General features: G+C 34.5%; 2 protein-coding genes across 3 annotated transcripts; one reads left to right on the top strand and one right to left on the bottom strand.

Moving 5' to 3' along the window:
- The first annotated feature begins 16,311 nt into the window (after nt 1–16,311).
- LOC142533714 (protein DOG1-like 4) lies at nt 16,312–17,165 on the top strand. The gene has a single exon (XM_075640581.1). It carries the CDS (start codon nt 16,403–16,405, stop codon nt 17,144–17,146), a length of 744 nt encoding a protein of 247 aa, XP_075496696.1. The 5' UTR covers nt 16,312–16,402; the 3' UTR covers nt 17,147–17,165.
- A 2,187-nt stretch (nt 17,166–19,352) lies between these two features.
- LOC142533700 (protein MALE DISCOVERER 2-like) lies at nt 19,353–25,260 on the bottom strand. 2 transcript variants are annotated; one of them, XM_075640570.1, is made up of 14 exons: nt 25,104–25,260; nt 23,891–24,357; nt 23,662–23,794; nt 23,450–23,521; nt 23,044–23,187; nt 22,810–22,950; nt 22,508–22,603; nt 22,361–22,419; nt 21,809–22,273; nt 21,470–21,663; nt 21,216–21,348; nt 20,990–21,144; nt 20,684–20,875; nt 19,353–19,806 (listed from the first exon to the last, which is right to left on the bottom strand). In XM_075640570.1, the coding sequence occupies exons 2-14, from the start codon at nt 23,985–23,987 to the stop codon at nt 19,546–19,548; spliced, it is 2,142 nt and encodes a 713-aa protein (XP_075496685.1). In that variant the 5' UTR covers nt 23,988–24,357; nt 25,104–25,260; the 3' UTR covers nt 19,353–19,545. The 2 variants fall into 2 exon arrangements, with proteins under 2 accessions (XP_075496685.1, XP_075496677.1); XM_075640562.1 differs by lacking the exon at nt 25,104–25,260 and adding an exon at nt 24,648–25,062.

Below are 25,260 nucleotides of genomic sequence, written 5' to 3'. Positions count from 1 at the left end.
TCCACGACTGGAATATTTGTTTCTCTTCTAAATTGCACTAGAAATTTAGAAGAACTTTTGCGTAGAGATATAACACGAAAAATTCGACTCAATTTTCAAAGCCAAATTTTTCTTGCTTTTTGAAGGAATTTTCGAGAGCACTATTTCGAAAATTTGAAGAGCCGAAAAGCAATTTTTCAGAAAGAAATTTCGGATGCCTCATCTCCCAATAAGAATCAAAATTCTTATTCCTTTTTTTTAAAGCTTCGGTGGTCTTCTTCCAATTCAAAATCAAAGTAACACATATATTATTACTTTAATTAACTAATTGTCATTTCCTTAATTAATCATATTAATTAAGTTAATGAATTCAATTGCTATTTCTTGTTTCCACCGAAATTGCATGCATTATAATAAAAAAATTATTATTATATTTTCTAATCTTTTCTTTACTTAATTAATCTAATTAATTAAGTTAACAAAAGATTCTAAAATGCATGCCAAATATAGCCAATCTCGATTTCTTCTAATTCATATATTTACGAGAACATCATGCATTAATTTATTTTGCTTTGTGTGCAAGTTTCTAAAATTATGGTATCATGAATATTTTCATATTACATAAATCAATACCATATTTTATAAAAACTTAATAGGCTATATTTTAACTCAATTAAAATATAATTTAATTATTAAAGCCCATTTGAACTTTAATAAATTAGCATGATGAACTTATACTCTTATAAGCTCATGATCCATGCTCCCATTACATTAGCCTCATCATAATCCCGATCGGTGATAAAACATCATCGATGTGACAATTTTAACTTATTTGTTATTATGATACACACTTTAATTTCGAGATCACCATTGTCTATATAAGGCATGTGTATTCTTTTGACTGTATTAACAGTCATGCTCTCAAAATTTCTATAAGCTTTTATAAATTTTATTTACAAGCTTATCGATTGATCATATCAAACTTATTTCTTAAAATTCAACTCATTGAATTTATTATATCAACGTTTTCTATAAATTCAACTCCTTGAATTTATTATCTCAACGGAAACTAGTAAACCAGTGCTTGTGTGACCCTCAATGGTTCAGGGATACAGCTAGCCGTGGGTTCACAACTCTTTGTGATTTAGGACATAATCCTTTATTCTGGCTTATCCTAGTTAGCCCCATTCTTTTCATCAACACCTTGATCAAGAATGTCAGAACTCATTTCTGATTGCACTCATCGGATCATGGTAAGAGCGTCTAGTAGCATCGCCCCATGATCCCCTAGGTATCACTGATAGTGCCTGCAAGAACCAGTCGATTATGATTAACGTACAGTAAGGTCCCTTCATCTCATATATCTCGATCGAATCTGCAACCATTGGTTCATCGAGGGTTGTATAATAATTCGATAACTATGTGATAACTATAATAGTGGCATCGCGTGTACTATTTGGAGAACTCCTTCTCTAACGTACATTCATACTCTGGCCAGAGATTCCATGCACTATTATTTCATCAGATCACACAGGATATCCACACCCGTCGATGAGCGGTGAATCCTCGACTACGATGCACTGGCTCCTATATGTGTCGCAACTGTACCCAACCTCGCCACCTGATGACTCTCCTGGAGCCGGTAAACGAGTCAAAGCACAGCCCTAGCATATAGAGCCTCAGTGTTGTCCTGGGTCGTAAGGACTAATGGTGTACAATCATAACCACGGACTTATCCTCTCGATAAATGATAACCACTTGGAAAGTCCGAGGGAGGGTTGTTCGGTATAATCATCATATGACTACCCATCTGTATGTTTGGACATCTCTATGCCCTTACCAAGAAACGCAGTACACAACATCACAGATGCTAATCTCCAGCTCAAGCGACCTTTATCCCTGTTTTAGGCGGCTGAATCGACTAGGAACGAATTTAGAATATGCAGTGTTTACAAATGAGTTTCAACATCGAATTACGATTCATTTGTATTAAAGCATAATCAAGGACTTTATCTATACTGTTTGCATAGGTATACAGATAAAGTATAACAAGACCATAAAGAGTTAAATTATATTAAAATAAAGATTGTTCATTTCACTTGAGTCAATAAATTCCCTAGCTCAACCGTTGGCTTGCAGGGCATCTACTCTAACAATCTCCCACTTGCCCTAGAGCCAACTACCCTTAATCACATTGCTTTGCGATGCTTTTCAAACAATGGTCCTGGCAAGGGCTTTGTAATTGGATCAGCAACATTATCTGCAGAGGGGACTCTTTCAATGTATGTCTACTCTTCCCACTATCTCCCGTATGATGTGGAACTTCCTCAGTATATGTTTGGATCGGTGATGAGACCTTGGTTCCTTTGCTTGCGCAACGGCGCCAATGTTGTCCCAGTACAACGGGACTGGATCAACTCCATTAGGAATAACGCCCAACTCTTGGACAAAATTCCTCATCCAAACTACCTCTTTGGCTGCATCAGATGCAGCAATGTATTCAGCTTCAGTGGTGGAATCCGCAGCGGTGTCTTACTTGGAACTTTTTCAAGAGACAGCCGCACCATTAAGCATGAATACAAAGCCAGAGGTCGATTTCGAATCGAATCATCTACGTCACATTGGAAGATAGAATCAGTGTAGCCTTCCAATTTCAATTCTCCACCCCCATAGACCATAAACAAGTTCTTAGTCCTTCTCAAGTACTTAAGAACATCTTTCACGGCCTTCCAATACATTGGACCATGGTTCGCCTAATATCTGCTTGTAACACTCAGAGCGTAAGCAACATCAGGACGTGTCTATATCATATCATACATGATACTACCAATGGCTGACGCATATGGAATACGTGTCATCATCTCTATCTCTTTATCAGTTTTGGGACACAAAGCTTTAGATAGAGTAACACCATGATACATTGGTGTGTATCTTCTCTTGGACTCTTCCATAGAGAATTGCTTTATAATGGTATCGATCTAGGTGGCTTGGGTGAGTCCGAGCATCCTCTTTGATCTATCTCTATAGATTTGTATTCCCAATACGTAGGATGCTTCACCCATGTCTTTCATGGAGAATTTACTGTCTAACCATACTTTAGTTGATTGCAGTAATCCTACATCATTCCCAATGAGCAGGATATCATCAACATAAAGTACTAGGAATGTCACTGCACTTTCACTAACTTTCTTGTACACACACGGTTCCTCAGGATTCTTAGCAAAACCAAACTCTTTGATAGTGCTATCAAATATGTGGTTCCAACTCCTTGATGCCTGCTTGGGACCATATATTGATCTCTGAAGTTTGCATACCTTATGATCACTTCCCACTGATGTGTATCCCTCAGGTTGAGACATATTAATTTCCTCTTTGATGTCTCCATTGAGGAATGCAGTCTTTACATCCATTTGTCATATCTCATAGTCATACTATGCTGCTATGGCTAGTAGTATTCTAATGGACTTAAACATAGCAACTGGTGAAAAAGTTTTCTCATAGACAACTCCTTGCCTTTGAGTATAACCTTTTTCCAAGCAGTCTTACTTTGAAGGTCACTACCTTCCCATCCGCCCCAAGCTTTCTTTTGTAGATCCATTTGCATCCTTTGGGAACGATTTCCTCAGGTGGATCCACTAATGTCCAGACTTGGTTTGAATACATAGAGTTCATTTCTGACTGCATGGCTTCAAGCCATTTGGTTGAATCAGTATCAGATATTACTTCTTTAAAGTTCATTGGATCACATCCAACACAAGGCTCATCATGACCTTGTTCATGAAGAAGTGTATATCTTGCAGGTGGTCTATTAATCTATCAGACCTCCTAGGAGCTTGTACTTCAACTACTGGTTCTTGGGAAATGGGTTCAACTTCTATAGTTGAGGGAGTATCTTGAATTTCTTCAAGTTCTATCATCTTGCCTTTTCTATCTAATAGAAATTTCCTTTCAAAAAGGTGGCATTTCTTGAAACAAACACTTTTGCTTCATTGGGATGATAGAAATAATATCCAACAGAATTCTTTGGATATCCTACAAAGTGGATCTACTATCCAATTTGTCTCCCACTGTCTGCTTTACATAAGCAGGACATCCCCATATTCTCAAGTAATAATATTTGGGAGGTTTTCTCATCCATAGCTCATATGGTGTTTTATCCACTGCTTTTGTATGGACATTATTCAACAATATTGCCGCAGTTTCAAGCGCAAATCCCCAAAACGATATAGGCAATTCAGTGAATCCCATCATAGATCTAACCATGTCCATCAAGGTTCGATTTCGACGTACGGAAACACCATTCAATTGTGGTGTTGCTGGTGGAGTCCACTGTGAGAGAATCTCATTCTCTTTTAGATAATCCAAAAATTCAGCACTTAAGTATTCTCCACCTCGATCAGATCAAAGTGTCATAATACTTCTTTCTAGCTGATTTTCTACTTCAGATCTGAATTCTTTGAATTTTTCAAATGCTTCAGATTTGTGTTTCATAAACGTACTCATACCTCGAATGGTCATCAGTAAAGGTAATGAAGTAGGAATGCCCATATTCTGTGCTAACACTTAGCGGGCCAAAATTGTCTGTGTGGATCAAATCCAATAGACCATGCGCACGTTCCACGTTTCCATCGAATGGAGTCTTGGTCATTTTTTCTTTTAGACAGGACTCACAAGTTGGTAGAGAATTTATGTTGGACAAGTCAAACATGCCTTCTCCCACTAGCTTGTGCATCCTTCCTTGGGAAATATGACCAAGTCTAGCGTGCCATATTTGTGTGGGATTTGAATCATCTAACTTTCGTTTGTTTGTTGTTGAAATCATGTTTACTTGGACATTCACTTATCATTTCCAGAACATTTCTGGCACATATAATTTCTTATGTCCGGACTTCTTGCAGTGAAATAAATATGTTCTAACTTATCGGGCTTTGTAGGCTTTTTAAGTGTCTTTCAGAGTTTGCCTCTTATTGGGATTGTTTTTCTTGTGAGGGGCAGAACATTTCTTTCCCTTATCTTGTGGGTCATTTTTCGTCCGACGAAAGGCCCATTATAAAAAAAAACAACAATTTTTCTTATTTTATGGTGATCTCATAAGTCATAAGCATATTGACTAGCTCTTCAGGGCTATCATCTATCTTATTCAAATTGAATTTCACCATAACCCCGTCAAATGAGGAAGAGAGAGACAACAAATTGATGTTATCTAGTAACTCGTTGGGAATCACATATTCCAGACCCACCACATTCTCAATAAGCTCAATCATATGTACACCACGCTCATGGGCCAAAGCCCGTCTTGCATGCGTGTAGATATGAGCTCCTTGAAAGTGGTGTGCATAGTTTCATGCACCATGCAACTTTTGCACGTGCATTCGAATGTCAGCAGCATTCAAAATTTCCTCAAACTGTCCCTACAGTTCATTTGACATAGAAGCGAGCATGTTACACTTTAGCTTGTATACTATGGTCCTACCATCTTGCATGCTTTGTCAGTTCAGCAGGACTGACATTAGTGTGTATGCCATTTTCTCCGAATTCAGAACAATTTTCCCAACCAGTCTTGAAAATTAGATTCGGTTAGCTTTTTAACAACAAAAAATTTTTACGTGACGAAATCGAAAATATACTGATATGGAAACAGAATAATGATTGCTGATTATTTTAAAATAATTTTAATATATAAAATATGGATTTTATTTTATAAATCTTCCTCCCACTATTTTGACATTTCCACCACCCTCTGATGAAAAAGGGAAATCGTATTTCCTTAGTGGGCACGTAGAGTCCAATTAGCCAATTATAATCCCGAATAATATCAGCCAACTATAATTTCTAAAAGGTAGAATCCAATTGCATCCCTATGCAACCTCCGCGTGTTTTGCCTCACGTTTAATAAGGACCCAATAATATGACGCCGTTTATTTTCGCGTGTCAAACCAACCCATCAATATTGAATTGTAGTGGACGGTCGCCATGAGTTCCCCCAATAATATGAGCCGAAGTCATGGGAGTTCCACTCAATTCACATCATATGTCTGGTGGAAGTCACAGCTTTCCGGCGTACAGGCTTCCCCAATAATATGAGCCAGACACAGTCCGCGGGTAGCGATCAACATGCAACCACGGTTGATGGAAGGCAAGGAAAAATTAAACTCTTTTAATTTTTACTTTTACGGTTTGATATAAATTTTGAATCATATTCAAAATGAAGGATTTTAATTTTAAAATTGTCTCATCATTTTAATTTTAAAATCACGTGCCACGAGTTTGTATGTTTGCCGGATCCATGCAACTATATTATCTAATAATATACATACATCCATACTACTATATATCGCATATATCATAATATGACATTCAACAATAAATAAGAATGATCGATCGCCAACACTATTAGATCCATGTGAGCCATACATGGATCCAGGTCCAAAACCTAGGTGAATGCAGGGATGCAAATGCAACTATTACAAGAGCTTCCAATATTTTACATGTCCTCACCTCGTTCATCGGGCCCACCATCTTCCATTCTTGATCTCCCACTATTTCTAATAATTACATTTAAATAGCCATGGCACATAAGGGATACATCTCATGGGGTGGGAACGGGCCATAAACCAGGCCCACTTTAATAATATCAAATATTAAAAAAAAAACGAATAAAACAGTAACATATCCTAAAATACACCTAACACATTGGTCAAGGCTCTCGATCATCCTTCATGCATTTAATATCAAATATTAACATCAATTAATTAAACAAATTTAATTAACTAATCAATCATATATCTAATAATTTATCACTAACCACCACAATTATTAAAGAATTTAATAAATTAAATAAACCCCTTTATTTAATTTCCAATTAAATCAATAATAATTGATCTCTTATAAAACTCATTTTTACCATAAATAATTAAAATCATATTCTAATTATTTATTTCACAAGAAAATTATTAATTTTCTAAAAATCTATTTTCCAAAATAAAAATTGAACCAATTTTCAAAAATATCAATTTTGCCCAAAAATTTGAAAAATCAGAAAATTGCATCCTGGGCCCAAACAATTGAAGCCCACCATTAAGCACGCTTCCCGAGACGATCCCGGGCAGCCGTCCGCGCTGTCCGCCCACTGCCCGAATGATTCGGGCAGTGGTGGCGCTCCTGTGCGCGCAGCGCTCCGCACGCCGCGCGCGCACGAACGCTCCGCGCTGCGCGGACATTCCGCGTGGCGCACAGCCGCCGCGCCGACGCTCCGCGCCGCACGAACGCTCCGCACAGCGCGCGCGCTGCACCGCCGAGCGCTGCGCACAGGATCTGCCCAGAACAGTTCCGGGCAGATCCGAATTTTAAATTTTTTTTTAATTTAAAATTTCTGGAAAAATAATTTTTATGGTGCTACAATTTTCTGAAAAAATTTTCTTGTGTGGTTAGAAATAAATTATTCAATATCAAACCATACGATTTAGAAAAAACATTGCTTTGATATCACTGTTAGATCTCGATTTTCTACACGCCCAAACGCAGCGGAAGTTTTAAAATTTTTATTTTATTTTGACAATCAAAATATGTTTTGCTTTGGGAGCTCGTATGATTTTAACAAAACATTTATAGGATGTTTAGAAAATTATACCTTTGTGAATTAGATCACGTGGCTCCAACTACTCCGATATTAGCTGATGTAGCTCTTGTTGTAAATCTCTACGAACATTCTTCGATCTCCTAATCCGGTCCACGACTGGAATATTTGTTCATCTTCTAAATTGCACTAAAATTTAGAAGAACTTTTGCGTAGAGATATAACACGAAAAATTCGACTCGATTTTCAAAGCCAAATTTTTCTTGCTTTTTGAAGGAATTTTCGAGAGCACTATTTCGAAAATTTGAAGAGCCGAAAAGCAATTTTTCAGAAAGAAATTTCGGATGCCTTATCTCCCAATAAGAATCAAAATTCTTATTCCTTTTTTTTAAAGCTTCGGTAGTCTTCTTCCAAGTCAAAATCAAAGTAACACATATATTATTACTTTAATTAACTAATTGTCATTTCCTTAATTAATCATATAATTAAGTTAATGAATTCAATTGCTATTTCTTGTTTCCACCGAAATTGCATGCATTATAATAAAAAAATATTATTATATTTTCTAATCTTTTCTTTACTTAATTAATCTAATTAATTAAGTTAACAAAAGACTCTAAAATGCATGCCAACTATAGCCAATCTCGTTTTCTTTTAATGCATATATTTATGAGAATATCATGCATTAATTTATTTTTCTTTGTGTGCAAGTTTCTAAAATTATGGTATCATGAATATTTTCATATTACATAAATCAATACCATATTTTATAAAAACTTAATATGCTATATTTTAACTCAATTAAAATATAATTTAATTATTAAAGCCCATTTGAACTTTAATAAATTAGCATGATGAACTTATATTCTTATAAGCTCATGATCCATGCTCCCATTACATTAGCCTCATCATAATCCCGATCGGTGATCAAACATCATCGATGTGACAATTTTAACTTATTTGTTATTATGATGCACACTTTAATTTCGAGATCACCAATGTCTATATAAGGCAGGTGTACTCTTTTGACTGTCTTAACAGTCATGCTCTCAAAATTTCTATAAGCTTTTATAAACTTTATTTACAAACTTATCGATTGATCATATCAAACTTATTTCTTAAAATTCAACTCATTGAATTTATTATCTCAACGTTTTTTATAAATTCAACTCCTTGAATTTATTATCTCAACGGGAACTAGTAAACCAGTGCTTGTGTGACCCTCAATGGTTCAGGGATACAGCTAGCCGTGGGTTCACAACTCTTTGTGATTTAGGACATAATCCTTTATTCGGGCTTACCCTAGTTAGCCCTATTCTTTTCATCAACACCTTGATCAAGAATGTCAGAACTCATTTCTGATTGCACCCATCGGATCATGGTAAGAGCATCTAGTAGCATCGCCCCATGATCCCCTAGGTATCACTGATAGTGCCTGCAAGAACCAGTCGATTATGATTAACGTACAGTAAGGTCCCTTCATCTCATATATCTCGATCGAATCTGCAACCATTGGTTCATCGAGGGTTACATAATAATTCGATAACTATGTGATAACTATAATAGTGGCATCGCGTGTACTATTTTGAGAACTCCTTCTCTAACGTACATTCATACTCTGGCCAGAGATTCAATGCACTATTATTTCATCAGATCACACAGGATATCCACACCCGTAGGTGAGCGGTGAATCCTCGACCACAATGCACTGGCTCTTATATGTGTCGCAACTGTACCCAACCTCGCCACCTGATGACTCTCCTGGAGCCGGTAAACGAGTCAAAGCACAGCCCTAGCATATAGAGTCTCAGTGTTGTCCCAGGTCGTAAGGACTAATGGTGTACAATTATAACCACGGACTTATCCTCTCGATAAATGATAACCACTTGGAAAGTCTGAGGGAGGGTTGTTCGGTATAATCATCATATGACTACTCATCTGTATGTTTGGACATCTCTATGTCCTTACCAAGAAACGTAGTACACAACATCACAGATGCTAGTCTCGAGCTCAAGCGGCCTTTATCCCTGTTTTAGGCGGCTGAATCGACTAGGAACGAATTTAGAATATGCAGTGTTTACAAATGAGTTTCAACATCGAATTACGATTCATTTGTATTAAAGCATAATCAAGGACTTTATCTATGCTGTTTGCATGGGTATACAGATAAAGTATAACAAGACTATAGAGAGTTAAATTATATTAAAATAAAGATTGTTCATTTCACTTGAGTCAATAAATTCCCTAGCCAACCGTTGGCTTGCAGGGCATCTACTCTAACATACCGCACTTATTTCTACTCCTACGTGTGTCTTTAATATTTATTTAGCTCTCGACAATAAGCAAAGTCCTTTTATTTACATTAACTCACATTTGCAGGTCTTCCTCATATATCTTTGATAATTTTGATTTTATAAAAAAAAATTAATTATCGACTCTTCTTATAATCAATTCCTTTTGTCCAATCATTAACATATTGTTTCCCTTGTCATCTTTAAAGTCCATCTGTTTGCTCCTGAATCACGAAGCAGCACCTCTCGTAGAGCACTCTAAATTCAAGTCTTTGTTGGTTCGTTAAACTCTGGTTGGTTGATTGACCTCACCTCTGGGCCATACAACTCTTGAATGACGTCACGTACAGTTTCAAAATCTAAGACATGAGTGTATTAGTGGATGCAGAGGATAACCTGCCCCCGAGTATTAATTCTCGAATTCGGCACTAACATTCTTCGCATTCTTCTATCTTAATACATTTCAAGATGCATATTAGGATATGTCACAACAAAAACTTAGACTGACCGTTTGTTTATCAATATTGAGGTTTTGGTGACTTGTCCACGACTCATCCTCTCTCTTGTGGGGAAGATTAAACTAGGCCCTGATCCACGAACTGCTTAGCATCAATGTATTTTAGTTTGTCATCCACTGATGATTTATCCTCTTCCTCTCGGGATCCCTTCCACTCTCCCATCTTTACCATAAAATTTTTGTCATCATAGTAGTAAAAGTTTCAGTAATTCCTCTATGTTCCTTGTGTACGTTTTTCTCCAAAGAGATAATAATGTTCCCAAGAATTTTTTGGTCAACAGAATATGTAACTCCTTCTTTCACATCTTCCGAGTTGAACTTGTGTACAAGTTGTTTGACTGATCTTACGCCATCATCAGTATCTTATACTTGCAAACGATGGTCTTTCTCCCGAGAGTGGGGAATTTTTCATGCTTTTCAGTATGCTTTGGAGGCATTCGGTCCCACCGTGCGTGCCAAAATCTGTTTGCACACAAAATTGTGGGGCGTGTCAGGAACGTGATAATGTCAAGTTTGTGATTAATCTGACTTTTATGATCAAACGTTGTGCGTCCCGATTCGACCATTCGTTACAATTCACTCGGTATGATTTCAAAGCTAAGAATTTGGCCGAGGAATATAATGAAAATATCAGAAATGGTCCATGAAAAACATCAAAGTTAATTATGCTATTATGAATTTGAGAAATATTTTTACAAGAAAACTATATGACCATGCTGAAAAAACTCAAAGAATTCAACAACTGAAAATGAAAATAAGCGAGCAATTAATTAAGAAAATTTTCAGAGCTTTGTTGTTATAACTTTTTGATGATGAGTTTGCGAGAGGATATTTCTTATCATTGCTGCTAGTTTTTGTTCAACTCCTCCGAACAGTTGTAATCACCTTCCACGATCATCAATTACAGATCGTGGATCAACTCTTTCGATCGCGCAAACCAACTTACTTTTTTTACAAACTTGTAAAATTGAGTTATTACATTTAATAGACTTCTATTACTAAGGACTTTGCAAAGTTTGGGCTATATAGAATTTGGCCTCAACAATTTGTTTCATATTTTAAATGTCGACCTTAAACTGGGAAGCATAATTAAAATAATTAATATATACTAAAACTTGAACATAAGTACACGAGGATGAAATTAACTAGTCATAAATATCAAACATGGATCATTTCAATATATATATACACACACAATTTTTATATGATGTATATCAACTTTATTTATCTGTCTCTATCGTTGAGGTGATACTCACTTAATGAATGTAAAATTTTGATATATTTCATAACGTTTACTAGGTGAACATCACCTCAACAATATTGTAACGTTATATAAACACAAACTGAACATGCTGAGATTGTTGGTGGATGAAGCAAACACCAACACGTATATGTCGCATAGCTGACACGTTCTCTTTGATGTTTCATACACCACCACTGCCATGGCTATGCATTTCAAATCTTCTTTTTGTGATTTATATACGAATACCACTTTTAATTAAAATAAATAAATATCTAGCAATTTTCCAAATCTAAGCCGACTCCCAACTAAGTTGAAGGTTAATATGGATCATCATATAGCTTTAAAAGTTAATATGAGATTAAATTGCAATTTAAACAAAAACAAAAACAAAAAATCACAATGGCACCAGAGATTCTTAATAAATAAAGCAATAGTAGTTTATTATTTATTTTAATTTTTTCCCTCATTTTATTTGATCAACTTGCTGTAAGTTTACTCCGATGGTTTCCCGTGGTTGCATGCCATAAGTTGCTCTGGTCTGAAACTCGCTTGCTCTTCTTTGTTCTCCATATTGTATTTAGCATCAATGTATTTGAGTTTGTCATCCACTGATGATTTTTTTTTTGGAAATCTCTTCCACTCTCTCATCTTCCTATAAAAGTTTTTCGTGGCAGTAGTAAAAGCATCAGGTCATTCCTCGGAGTCCACTGCGTATGTTTTTCTCCTGAGACATCACAATGTTCTCGGAAATTTCCTGGTCAACAGAAGATGTAACACCTTCTTTCATAGCTTCCTACTTGAACTTGTGTACAAGTTTTTCGACTGATCTTCCGCCACCATCAATATCTTCTACTTGTGGACGATGTTCCTTCTCTTGAGACTGGGGAATTTCTTCATGCTTTTTTGTATGCTTTGGATGCATTCGGTTCTATCGAGTGTGCAAATCTGTTTGCACAGAAAATTGTGAGACATTTTAGGCACGTGATCGTGTCAAGTTTGTGATTAATCTGACTTCTATGATCAAACATTTTTTGTCCCGATTCGACCATTCATTATAGTTCTCTCGATATGACTTCAAAACTAAGAATTTGATTGAGGAATATAGTGAAAATTGCAGAAATGATCCATGAACAATATCAAATTTAATTATGCTATTATTAATTTAAGCAATATTTTTACAAGAAAACTTGAAGACTATGCTGAAAAACTCAAAGAATTCAACAACTGAAAATGGAAATAAGCTAACAATTAATTGAGAAAATATGCAGAGCTTTGTTGTTGTAGCTTTTTGATGATGAGTTTGCGATAGGCTTCTTCTGATCTTTGCTGCTAGTTTTTTTTCCAACTCTTCCGAGTAGTTCCAGTCACCTTCCACGATCATCAATCATAGATCGTGGATCAACTCCTTCGATCGTGCAAACCAATTGACTTCTTTACGAGCTTGTGAAATTGATGTTCGTCAACTATATCTACTTGTATCCGTCATTAAGGTGACACTCATATAGTGAATGAACAATTTTGATATGTTTCATTACGTTTATTAGGTGAGTGTCACCTCAACAGTAAACACAAAGAAGAGTACAGTTAATGAACAACGTGTTAAAATTATATAAATAGAAACAAGGCATGTTGAGATCATTGGTGGATGAAGCGAAGACCAACACGTATGGGTCGCATGGCTAACACATTCTCTCTTATCTGGTTTCATATACCATTACCGCAATGGCTATGCATTTCAATTATTCTTTCAGTGATTTATATACGAATTCCACTTTTAATTAAAATAAATATATATATAATGATTTTCCAAATCTAAGCCGATTCCAACTAGGTTGAAGGTTAATATGGATCATACTATAATCATAAAAGTTCATATGAGATTAATTTACAATTTAAATAATAAAAATTAGAAACAAAAACAAAAAATCACAATGACACCAGATATTCTTAATAAATAAATTAATAATAATATGTTATTTATTCTAATCTCATCCATCATTTTATTTGATCAACCTGCTGTTCCACGGGATTGAGTGCACTTTTTTCTAGGAACTATCGGGGTGCAATTCTACATGTACTTAAACAGTATGTTAAACTATATATTAAGGGTATTTTAGATAAATTTTTTGATTTGTCGTAAAAACTAAACACTTATTTTATTATATCATAATTAAAAAATTTGTCATTAAACATTCAAACATACAAATATATTTATTAAAAAATATTTATACATTCACACACAATTGAAAGTTTTATGTGTATTAATTAGTATGATATAGGATTTAAATAAACTATTTAAATATCATTATAATTATATTTTTAATAATATGATATTTATATAAAATTTAATTGCAATTATATTATTAAATTTATAAATAAATATACAATAAATGATAAAAAAAAAACTACTGTTAACCAAAAGTAAGATTTAAGTAAATGAATCAGAGATGATTATTGTATTTGTAAAAAAACTCATGTGAAACGGTCTCACAGTCAATTTTGGGAGATAAATATTCTATTTGAATCACTCGTGAAATATTTTACTTTTTATGTCAAAAGTATTACTTTTTATTGTAAATATAGACAGAGTTTACTCATATCACGAATAAAGATGCATAAGACCGTCTTACAAGAGACCTCTGCCAAGATCTCTTCGTTAATTGGGGAAAGAATCTGCACGGATCGGATTTACGCTGCTGCGGATGTCAGCGGATCGAGTTCGCTGGTATCCAACATGAACTTAGCCGATACAAAGCTATATGATAGTACTCAATTTTTTTCGATTCAACGGTTCAATCTATGATTTATCACTCATGGTCTCAACATGCATTTTTTTTTTTTTTTTGCATTGGGCTCGTTCAGTTAATACGTCATATTTTTTCTTGACAGTGACAGAAAAATAAAATAAAGAGATGACTCTATATATATGGTCACGACCAGCTATAGTTAAAGTTATATTAAAAAACGTTTCCACATGGTAGAACCTCTTCAGTAAATATAAGATATCAGTTTCGACCCAAATTATCTTATCCAGATTTAGTATCTATATTAGGTGACGTGATCAATATTAAAATATTAATTTTTATGAAAAATTATTATATAATTATTATGATAAGAATGTCTATTTTAATGGAATAGAACTGTTTTAAATAGATTAACGAATCATATAACATATTAACACGCACAACACATATAATACAATATAATTTAAAGAAATGATATCTACATTCTATTTTATGTTATATATACACTTTATTTAATATAAAAATATATTCAAATTTATTAATAAATAAAATACAAATAATAAAAAATGAAATATAAATATCAACATCTCATATTTTATTATACAATTATTATTAGTATTGTAAGGAATAATGTTCTACATATATGTGTAAATATATCAACAGTAGTGTAAATTGTAAATTTGTGTTTTATCAGAATTAAATGTTGTGTCAAATGTTACAACATTTAATACAACATGCAGCGGAATATTATATTTTGTAACACAAATTCACTTTAAATAAACAGATGGACGGGATTAAATTTGCACAAGTATAATTAATCACTAGAAAACCAAAACGTTTACAAAAACCTATTACTAGTGATTTTCACAAAAATCAATGTACTCAACACGTTGAGAAAATAAAAGCTTTCTAAAATAACCAAGAGTATTAAAACGTCAACAAGAAAGCAAAAAAACGTGATGCCAAAAGAGAAGCCACGAAAACAATTTTCAGCCAACTTCGTTACGGATGTTGTCTGTAGATGTTTCCAACGTTCAAGGCAACACGTGCATCAGCACTCTTCAACCAGTACGTCTTTTGAATAATTATTTCTCTGAACTTTTACGAGGTGCACAAGTGCGTATCTGAATGTATGATTCGCGAGAGAGAGCGCCCACGCATGTCCTTGATCTCTTATTTAAGGATATAGACTTTATCTCCACAAGGAAACCTATTTCACAAAGAAAGTACGAATTTAATTAGAAAATAAACTCTTTTTACACATTAATTCCATATCTTATTAAATCATAATCATAAATATCATATCTAGAATATATTTGCATAATTATCTCATTATCTAGGAAAGATAAAATCATATTAAATATTGTACTCAATCAAATAAAAAAAATAACATTAGAAAAATCATTTAAACTGTGAAATTTAATCAATTAAATCAAAAAATATTATTTCCCTTCACGTATTATGTGTGGATACAACACAGACAGAACAATCAGTGTCATGATATATATATTTTCGTTTTTTTTTATCATATTAAAATTATAAATTAATCTCTCATTAATGTGAGTCTTATTTAAATATAAAAATTTATGCAAATTACAATATATAAAATTATTTTAAATTATAGTATCTTATTCATTAATATATACATATTATTTTTATTTAAATAATAAATCAAATTAATTATAAAAAATACCAAAAATCACTAGTAATTATTATCTGTCCCTGTTCGGCTGTTCGAATTAATGACAAGCTATTTCGACACACGTTTATAGCAAATCACGTAACCCTTCGTGTTTGTGAAGGGACGTTGGTTTAATTAATTAGTGAGCGTCAGCCATGCACAAGCCACGCCAACCTGCAAAGCTACTCATTTGCGTCGTGGCTTAATTCTCCACGCTACATCTGGTTACTCTATTCCCCGAACAACGCACCTATATAATTTGTGTAAAGATACATACATATACACTCGAACCAATCGACAAATGAAACGATGAAACTTTCCTAGTTTCTACTCCGTATCGTATTGTCTACGTGCGTAGTCTTAATCAGAAGATGAGTATCCAGGTTGCAAATAAGTTCTCAGATTACTACGTGAAATGGATGCGCCAACTTGAAGATGATCTAAAAATTCTTCTTCTGGTGTCGAGGGACCGTCATCAAGAAACAGGTTATGAAGCTCTAGTGAATAAATTTACGGCACACCACAAGGAACTCTACATGATCAAATGGGCGCTGGCTCACGAAGATGTACTGGCTTTCTTCAATCCAGTTTGGTTGAGCCCACTTGAGAATGCATATCTATGGATCACCGGGTGGAAGCCTTCGATGGCTTTTCGTTTAGTTGAAACTTTACGTAAGGCGGAGCGGCAGTCTGCGGGGAGTTTACATGGGATGACGGATGATCAGGTGAAGATGATCGAGGCTTTGAGGGTTAAGATCGGGGTGGAGGAAGAGAGGGTGGAAAGGGAGATGGAGAGGCAGCAGGTGTCGGTGGCAGACAGGAAGATGGTGGAGCTGGTGAAGCTGGAGATTCAGGCCAAGAAGAATGGTGGCGCAGAGGCAGTGGAAAAGGTGAATGAGTTGGTGGAGTTAGCGCTGAAAGGGATGCTGGAGGGGCTGGAAAAGGTGATGAAAATGGCGGATTGCGTGAGGCTGAAGACACTGAAAGGGGTTTTCGACTTGTTGACCCCGAGGCAGTGCGTAGATCTTTTGGCTGCTATGTCCATGCTTCAGATCCAGACGAGGAAATGGGGGATAAAGAAGGAGAGTTTAGTTATGTGCAATGATAGGTGGTAGGTGTACTCAATAAGCATAGGTTAGTGCTCTACGTTTGCTATGGAATATTTTGCTTTCAAGTTTAATATAATTTTAATCCAATAAATCTGTGATAATATTATATAGTTTTATTAAATAACTAACTAGCAAAACTATATATTCTAAAAAAAATTAATTTTTTATGCACATATTATAATATAACAAAAACTTGTTTGATAGGGTCTCATGGTCGTATGTTATGAGACGTATATTTTATTTTGGTGATCGATGAAAAAGTATTACTTTTTATTGTGAATATCGGTGGATTGACTCCGTCTCACAGATGAAAATTCGTGAGATTTTATTGTGAATATTGATATGGTTGCCATGTTTCATAAAAAAAATATTGTGAGATCATGTGATAAGTGATTTATTCATATAATATTTGAGTACGACGGAGACACTACTTTGTTTGGGTCATGACATTTTTTAACCTACCTCGAATACCTTTCTTTTATTTAATTATTAAATACAATAAAAGTAAGCAAAATATTGTGTCTTCGACATATTACAATTATCTACCTCATCTTTCGACGATTTTTTATCCCAAATAAAATGCATAATCGGTTAATTCTTTTAACAACATAATAAAATTTTACAAGTATTATATAATTTTAACTAAAATTTTAAAAAATTATATACTCGCATGCGATTTTTGTGCTCCGGTTATTTAGTAAGCATTGCTCTACGGCTGCTAGTGTTATATTGTAAAAATTAGTAAATTTATATTTCATAAATTTCGAAATTTTTTAAAAATACTAATCCATGTTGTAAAATTTTCAATGATATATCATTCATAATATCATAATAAATTAATCCAAAATTCAAAATAATTTTTTATCATATTATAATTAATTATTAAAAACTTTAATTAAAAAATATTTTTAAAAGTTTAATTTTATTATAGTATTTATATAAATATTATTTAATATAAAAACGCTCTAATCTATATGTACGCATCACGTGATTTTGCCCGAATATTACATTTGATACGAAAGATTTATTTTTTTATTCTTATTTGTAATTTCAACATTTTTTTATCAATTTATTTTTATTTTTCTCTCGACTAACTTCAACATGTTTGGTTAGATTATCTTTAATTTATTTACCCATAATTTTAAATACAAAATATTATAAATAAATATGAAAACCAAATCAATATTTATTTATTTATATTTATTGTCTATATATAAACAAACACATAATACCTACATCTTATATTATACATACGCAAATGTTTTTTTTTTTTTTTTGAAAGGTAAATACACAAATGTTTGTGTCACAATGCTTGTCATCTTATCATCATCATATCAATTAATAAGGGGATATCCTTAGAATTTGAGTGGATGGTGATTTTTTTTTACTTTGCTTAAAATACTCATGTTATTTTGAAACATCCATTCCAATATTAAGGACGGAAAATTAATAATTATTTTTGAAATTATTTATAATAATCCAATATTCATAATTTTATTTCATTTTTGTTAAAATATATATTTCTTCAACTAATTTACACTCAAAGTTTTTGGAATACTGGTTAATAATAAGGCAAAAATTTGTGTGAGACGGTCTCACGGGTTGTATTTTGTGATACGAATATCTTATTTGGGTCATCCATGAAAATTATTACTTTTTATGCTAAGAGTATTACTTTTTATTGTGAATATTGATAGGTTGATCCGTCTCACAGATAAAAATTCGCGAGACCGTCTCACAAGAGATCTACTCTAATAATAAAGCATTTAAAAAAAAAATATTCCATTGGAATTTTTACGTCGGATCATTCTATTAAGATTTTTCATTTCATTCTCTTAATTCTGATATATATATATATATATATATTCTACGTCGAGTAGACGTTTCCCAGTTGAAATTAGGAGTAAAACCGTTTTCACCAATTTAAAAATCTGCATGGATTCTCTTTTGCATTTCCACGAGTTCACTGCACAATTCTCAATTCTATATGACTCAAAAAGTGTTCAAATCAATTAATATAATTTAATTCACAATTTTAATTGATAGAAGTATGTATCTTTAATATTTGATAAATAACAAAGTATACATCGTAAAATATTACAACAGCGATATATTTGAGTTGGATAACACAATTACACGACACACGAACGTTTCTGGAAATATAAGAATAAAAGAAACAGTGCCTGAAAAAACTTTGAAGATTCCAAAGAAATAGTATAAATGGACATTTATAGCCATTTCTGTCGAAGAAAAACTGATATGAATCGCAAAGAATAATCGTAGGAATGGGATATTTTTCTTTACCAGACCCCTTATCTGAAGCAACCAAGAGATACGACACTGTAAATTGTTAATATATACACACACAAATGAATGTTGTAAATTAAAATAATCCATGTGTGAAATCAAGCTGCTTCTGCAGATAAAATCTCAAGCTCAGCCCACCAAAGAGGAGAAAGCCTTGGAGTTGCTGCTTCTGGTGATATATCGATGGCTTGCCGCAGTTTCTGAATCAGTTCTTTCATACAAGGTCGTTTCCTCGAATCTTGTTGGATGCAGCTTTGTATTACTTCGCACACGACATCGAGCTCCTCATCTTTGAATGCCTTCAAGGTTGGATCGATCAAGTAGCTGATTGCTTTCTTGTCGTTCAAGTATTGAGCAGCCTGAAAACATTTTTATGCAAAATATCGAAGTTAAAGAAATATAAGAACATAAGAGATCAGATTATTGTTACTAAGTATTACTTGATATATTTTTAAGAAAAAATGGTAATTTTAGTCTTGAAAGTTGGCGTGTTTTAGGTTTTAGTCATGTAATATGTTAAAGTTAAGTTCTCATACAATAATTTGGTTTTTTGTTGTTTTAGTCTTTTTTCCCCCTAAACTACTGAAGGTTTATTTTGCAATGATGACACATGTGCGAGAAAAATAATAAATAATGAGAGAAAAAATTTGTTGTTTCCCATAATTTTTGTTCACGTATATTTTAATGTGCTTAATATGTTTTTATTCTTGTCACATGAGACTCGTTGCAGAAAATAAATGTCAAATAAGCAATATCTGACGGAGTTAGTGGTTTCTAATAAAAAAAAAACCAAAGTAAAATAAAATCAGAGTTGGTGAATAAAACCAAACTAGGATCAAAAACCAAATTAGACCACCTTACTAAAATTGCAATTTTCCCTAATTTTAATATCGTTTAATGATGATTTATTTTAGGATAAATAGTCCTACCATTTTAGTCTCTACATATTTTCATCTATATGAAGGGTTGAGATTGTTTGTAATCTGAACCAAGAAAGATTAACATAGTTTTAGCTCTGTTCGAAGGCACTGCTTTATAGATCTGGACCTTCATTGCTGAACTACTAAAACAATGTGTTTTTATTGATATTAAAAATCCAACAAAACGGCACACGGGGAGAGATATATATATATATAGAAATGCAGTTGGAATTTAGTGGAGGGGATGATTTCAGGGAGGCTCTAGATCTGCATGGAGTTGGAGAAGAGACACTAACAGAGTTATACAGATACTAACCCAGTTTTCAAGATGTCCTTGCTCTTCAGAGTGAGGGAGCTTTCCAGATATTATTTCGAGCAATAAGATTCCAAAACTTTGTATGTTTGTTCCCACATCGGCAGGTGGTGGCTGTCGGGAATGCTCCGTTTCATTTTCGGCATGGTTCATCGACTTGGCTACAAGTTCTGCCCAGAAACTGATATCGACAATCTGCCACAATTAGAATTTTTTCTGGTTAAGAAACGAATTGGTTTCACGTTCAAGTGCTGCTTGCTTGTACTATCTCAAGAATAATGCATATGATTTGAAAAGAATGAAACATACTTTAGCTGCATAATCATCTGTCAAAAGTATTTCACTCGAATTCAGGTTGTAATGAACTATTGGTGGTTTGAGGTCGTGCATGTACTGAAGGCAATACGCAGTCCCCATGATTACTCGCATCCTCGTATTCCAGTCGAGGTGTTCTACTTCTTCAACTGATTAAAGAAAGTACAAGTTCAGAACTGCTTGTAATAAGGTAAATACATATGCAGAAAACTAGTATTACCATGCAGATGCTCGAAAAGCCTGCCATTTGGAGCATACTCGAAGACCATCATTCTAGTAAAGGGTTCATCCTCCTCACAGTACCCGATTAGATTAACGAAATTCTTGTGGTTCACTTGTGACAAGCTATCGATCTTGTAGTCATGGCGAAACAAATTAAAAAAGCACAATAATTTAGGACAGTAATGAATTGAAGATGATAGTCACAGTTTAACATTGACAACTGTCGTATTAATGGAATAAAATGTAAATGACCTTCTTTCTGAATGCCAATTCTGAACGCTTCGACCAGTCTTTTAAAGATTGTATAACAGTCGAAACAACAGCAATTTCCACCCCACTGGAGAGTGTACCCTTATATACAATTGCGCTGCCTTCATAAGTAATAATGATGTTGCTGAAATCTTCACATGCAGTTTCAAGCTCAGCTCTGTTCAGCTTAGGGACCCCTAAAAATGAAGAAAATTCACTTGAATACAAACTAAAGTTGATAGAAATAATGGATTTTAAACAATGGTTATCACTTCCAACTATCATACATAAAAGTATTACAGAAAATCTTAAAATCAGCAAATCTAAACTGGATAAGCATACCTGTAATGAAAGCTTTCTGCAATTGCCCACTCAATCCAGTCTTCCAAGGACCAATATTTCTTGCTGCTCGGCTTTTGCAGATGAAAAATAAGGCCACAACCACCATGAGCAAAAAAACAGCGCATGAAATTCCAATCAGAAGCTTAAATGAAGTGTCGGATTTCCCATCAGTTGAAGACTTTCTGTTGGTTGATTGACTAACAGCACTAGGATTAACTGGGTCGGACGGCGCGTGTTCTTGATGTACAGTGGGTGAGGATGCAGGAGGATAAAGTTTCTTCCTATTTGGAATAGCTGGAAACGACCCACTACTTCTGCTCGGGAGAGTAATGTCCGGGTTCAAAAAGGCTGGCGTTCCAATATTGGGTGGAATAGCAGCAAGATTACTTGGCTGTTCGGCTAGTCTTCGACGTATATTATTTACCTGGCTCTTGAAATTATGGACTATACCTGACTTATATGAACCTAGAAAACAAAAGAACAAATATGAACATGTTTCATTGGGGAATTGCTAATGCCGAGTAAGAAAAAACGCTGTCAACTGTCACTCACTTGTTAGATCGTCACAACTGTCATCAGCATGATCGAGCCGCTCGCTTCTGAACTTGAACCTTGATAAATGGCAATACTTCTCCGTTAATAAGATGCAAAAGGAATTAGGAAAAAATAGCATAATGACCACAAAAGATGACTGCTTACAGTGGGAACTGATTGAGGTAACGTGTAATGGTCCCTTTGATTTGTTGCTGGAAGGAATCTGATTCATGCAAGTGTTTTGCAACACTCTGCCACATGCTGCTCAATCAAGAAAACATTCAAAAGACTCTAAAAAAAACATTCAAAAGAATGGGATCCATAAATTGGACTGGAATCACATATGAGTTAATAGTATAGTTATCATTCTATTTATACATCAGAAATACAATTCGAAAACAGGGGACAATACATCACATAACTAACGATGATATGTTAGGGTGACAATGCTGTAGTAAATATCTCACCAGAGCCCGATTTTTCTGTTAATACATCCAATTCCAGAAGCATCAATTGTAAGGTTTTCGTCAAATTGTACATCAGTAAGCAAACTAAGCTTCCCAATCTCCACAGGAATGCTTCCTTCAAATTTATTATCACATAACAACCTAGAAGAATGAAGTGAAGTTTGCCGAAAACTTGAGATAATTAATTATGTTGAGGAGGTTGAAGATGAAATGAAATCAAAAGATTATGCTTACAAGCTTCTTAGTGAACGTAACCCTCCTAATTCTGCAGGAATGGTTCCAGTCAAGTTGTTATGCCTCAAGTCCAAAATTTCGAGATCCATAAGCCTTCCAAACTCATGCGGGATCGTGCCAGAGAAACGGTTCTTGGATAGGCCACTGATGACGCAGTTGGAAGAAATTAACCAAGGATATTCACAGAGTTCGAAAGCAAAAAATTTATAGAAATGTAATGCACAACATATTGATCTAATAAAATCATAGTAACATGCATGACCAATTCAAGATTAAAAAATGTCAAGTTAACAGGTAACTTGGTCTGTAAGAAGCAACAGAGATTAAATGAAGTCACCATAGTTCACACATGCAAATATGAACTCAAAGATTGGAATAACAGTATAGAAACAGAATCAAAACTCACAGAAATCTTAAATTAGTAAGACTTCCAAGCTCTGGTCCCAACACGCCCTTCAAGTCATGCCCATTGAGATCTCTATGCAACAAGTAATCTTAATGAATTAAAGAACGTACAAGAACTTCAATCAACATTAAAAAATTTCACCATAATGTGACTAAATTCCCTTAGACTCGCACTTCATTATCATGAAAGTTTAGAGTACATCAATGACTCACAATGTAAACACTTTCCCATCGAGACAATGAACGCCTGACCACATGCATGGGTCACAGTCATCAGGATTCCAATTTGTCAAAACTCCAAACGGGTCAAACTCCACCTTTGCTCGAACTTGCAACAATGCTAATCCTGAATTTCCGTTTACCCAAGTAAACAAACTCAAAACAAGCAACAAACTCAAAACCAGCTACTACACTGAATTCAATATGAATAATCCTTTATTACCTTCAGAATTGAGGGACCAACATCCATGAATTTCCAAAAGAAGAACAAAAAACAATAAAGATGTCAATTGAGTCCCATAACCAGTCCAACTAATCATCCATCTCTCGTCGAACCATTCGTCACAGTGGCGGAGGCGGTTTGGATTTACACCAACAGCCAGGACTCTAGACACGATGCGACACAATATCGCCAGCTTTATGGTGCAAATAACCCTCCGAGCAATATACGATTACTCGGACAAACTACCAACAATACAGCACAGAATTCAGATACGTATGTACACAGATTCCCTAGCAGACACAAACAACATAACAAATAAAAGAATCTCTATTAGCCCTCTTGAACCAATCAACCGAATTGGGGTCTCTCATCTTCAACTATCTTGTAGTTTTCGCTAAAGCACTTCCGCTTTCATGAAGAATTGCAGAATCTGCCCGAACGAACTATCTCCAAGAATCAAATCTCAGCTGGAGAATGCCAAAAAAAAAAATTTGTTAAATATTACAAAATATTGGTTCTTAAAAGGGGTGAGAAAGAAAAAAAAAATTGTCAAATATTACAGCACAGGAGTTTTTTTTTTTTTTTTTTTTGAGAATGAAAACAAGAGTATTCCACATCCCTATACAGAATAACAGAAAGCAACAAAGGCCTAAAGTACAAAAGTAAATAAGAGCCATAAAAGAATAGCCTTTGGAATAAGCAATCTCTTGAGAAAGCAAAACATGAAAACATAAAGCAATGCAAGGTAAAAACTCACCAATTTGATAAGGAGTAACAAAAGGACGGTCAATTATGATACAGTTATTGTTTCCAAGAAAATGCAGAGAGCGGGAAAAAGGGTCACACACGGTGGTAATAACGTGGAAAGATTATATGAAAAATTTGCTCTTTGGGATTCAAAATGGCAGCTTGGAAACCGTTAACAGATAAAAAAAAAATGGTTAATAACTGATAAACGTTTAAATGTAGAAGAATTCCTATTAGAATTTTTTGACTGCCCTTTTCAGGATGATCTCAGAGGTGGAAACTCTCTTCGACCATCTCTCTCTGAAAGAAGGGAAAGAGGGGGGAAAAAGTCTCGGGGGTCTTCTGTGCGCCTCTTTCTCTTGTTTTTTTTCCTTATTTTTTCTATTATTTTTTACGGCGCATAAAACAAAGATCGATTGTTTTATTTTGACAAAAAGAAGGAAAAATATTTCGAAGACATACATACTAAAGCAATATGTTAACCCCCCAAGTTGGGGGGAACGAGGATTTGGCAACGGTACGCCGCCGGCGAGGTGTGCCTGCGGGTTTCTTGAAATGGGGTGGCCCGAAGCCTCCGATCCGTACTAAACGGGCGCTCTTACATCCGTTGGACTGGGTCCCAC

The sequence above is a fragment of the Primulina tabacum genome, chromosome 2 (assembly GCF_025594145.1).
Source record: "Primulina tabacum isolate GXHZ01 chromosome 2, ASM2559414v2, whole genome shotgun sequence".
Lineage (NCBI taxonomy): Eukaryota > Viridiplantae > Streptophyta > Magnoliopsida > Lamiales > Gesneriaceae > Primulina > Primulina tabacum.
Note: the sequence above shows the minus strand (reverse complement) of the source record. Positions and strands in the feature narration are given on the sequence as shown.

Coding starts and splice junctions, on each gene's coding strand:
- LOC142533700 (XM_075640570.1), bottom strand. CDS start 23,987: ATGATTAGTTGGACTGGTTATGGGACTCAATTGACATCTTTATTGTTT. Junction 22,604..22,809: donor AACAGAAAAATCGGGCTCTG/GTGAGATATTTA, acceptor TTGATTGAGCAG/CATGTGGCAGAGTGTTGCAA. Junction 20,876..20,989: donor CAGATGATTATGCAGCTAAA/GTATGTTTCATT, acceptor TAATTGTGGCAG/ATTGTCGATATCAGTTTCTG.
- LOC142533714 (XM_075640581.1), top strand. CDS start 16,403: ATGAGTATCCAGGTTGCAAATAAGTTCTCAGATTACTACGTGAAATGG.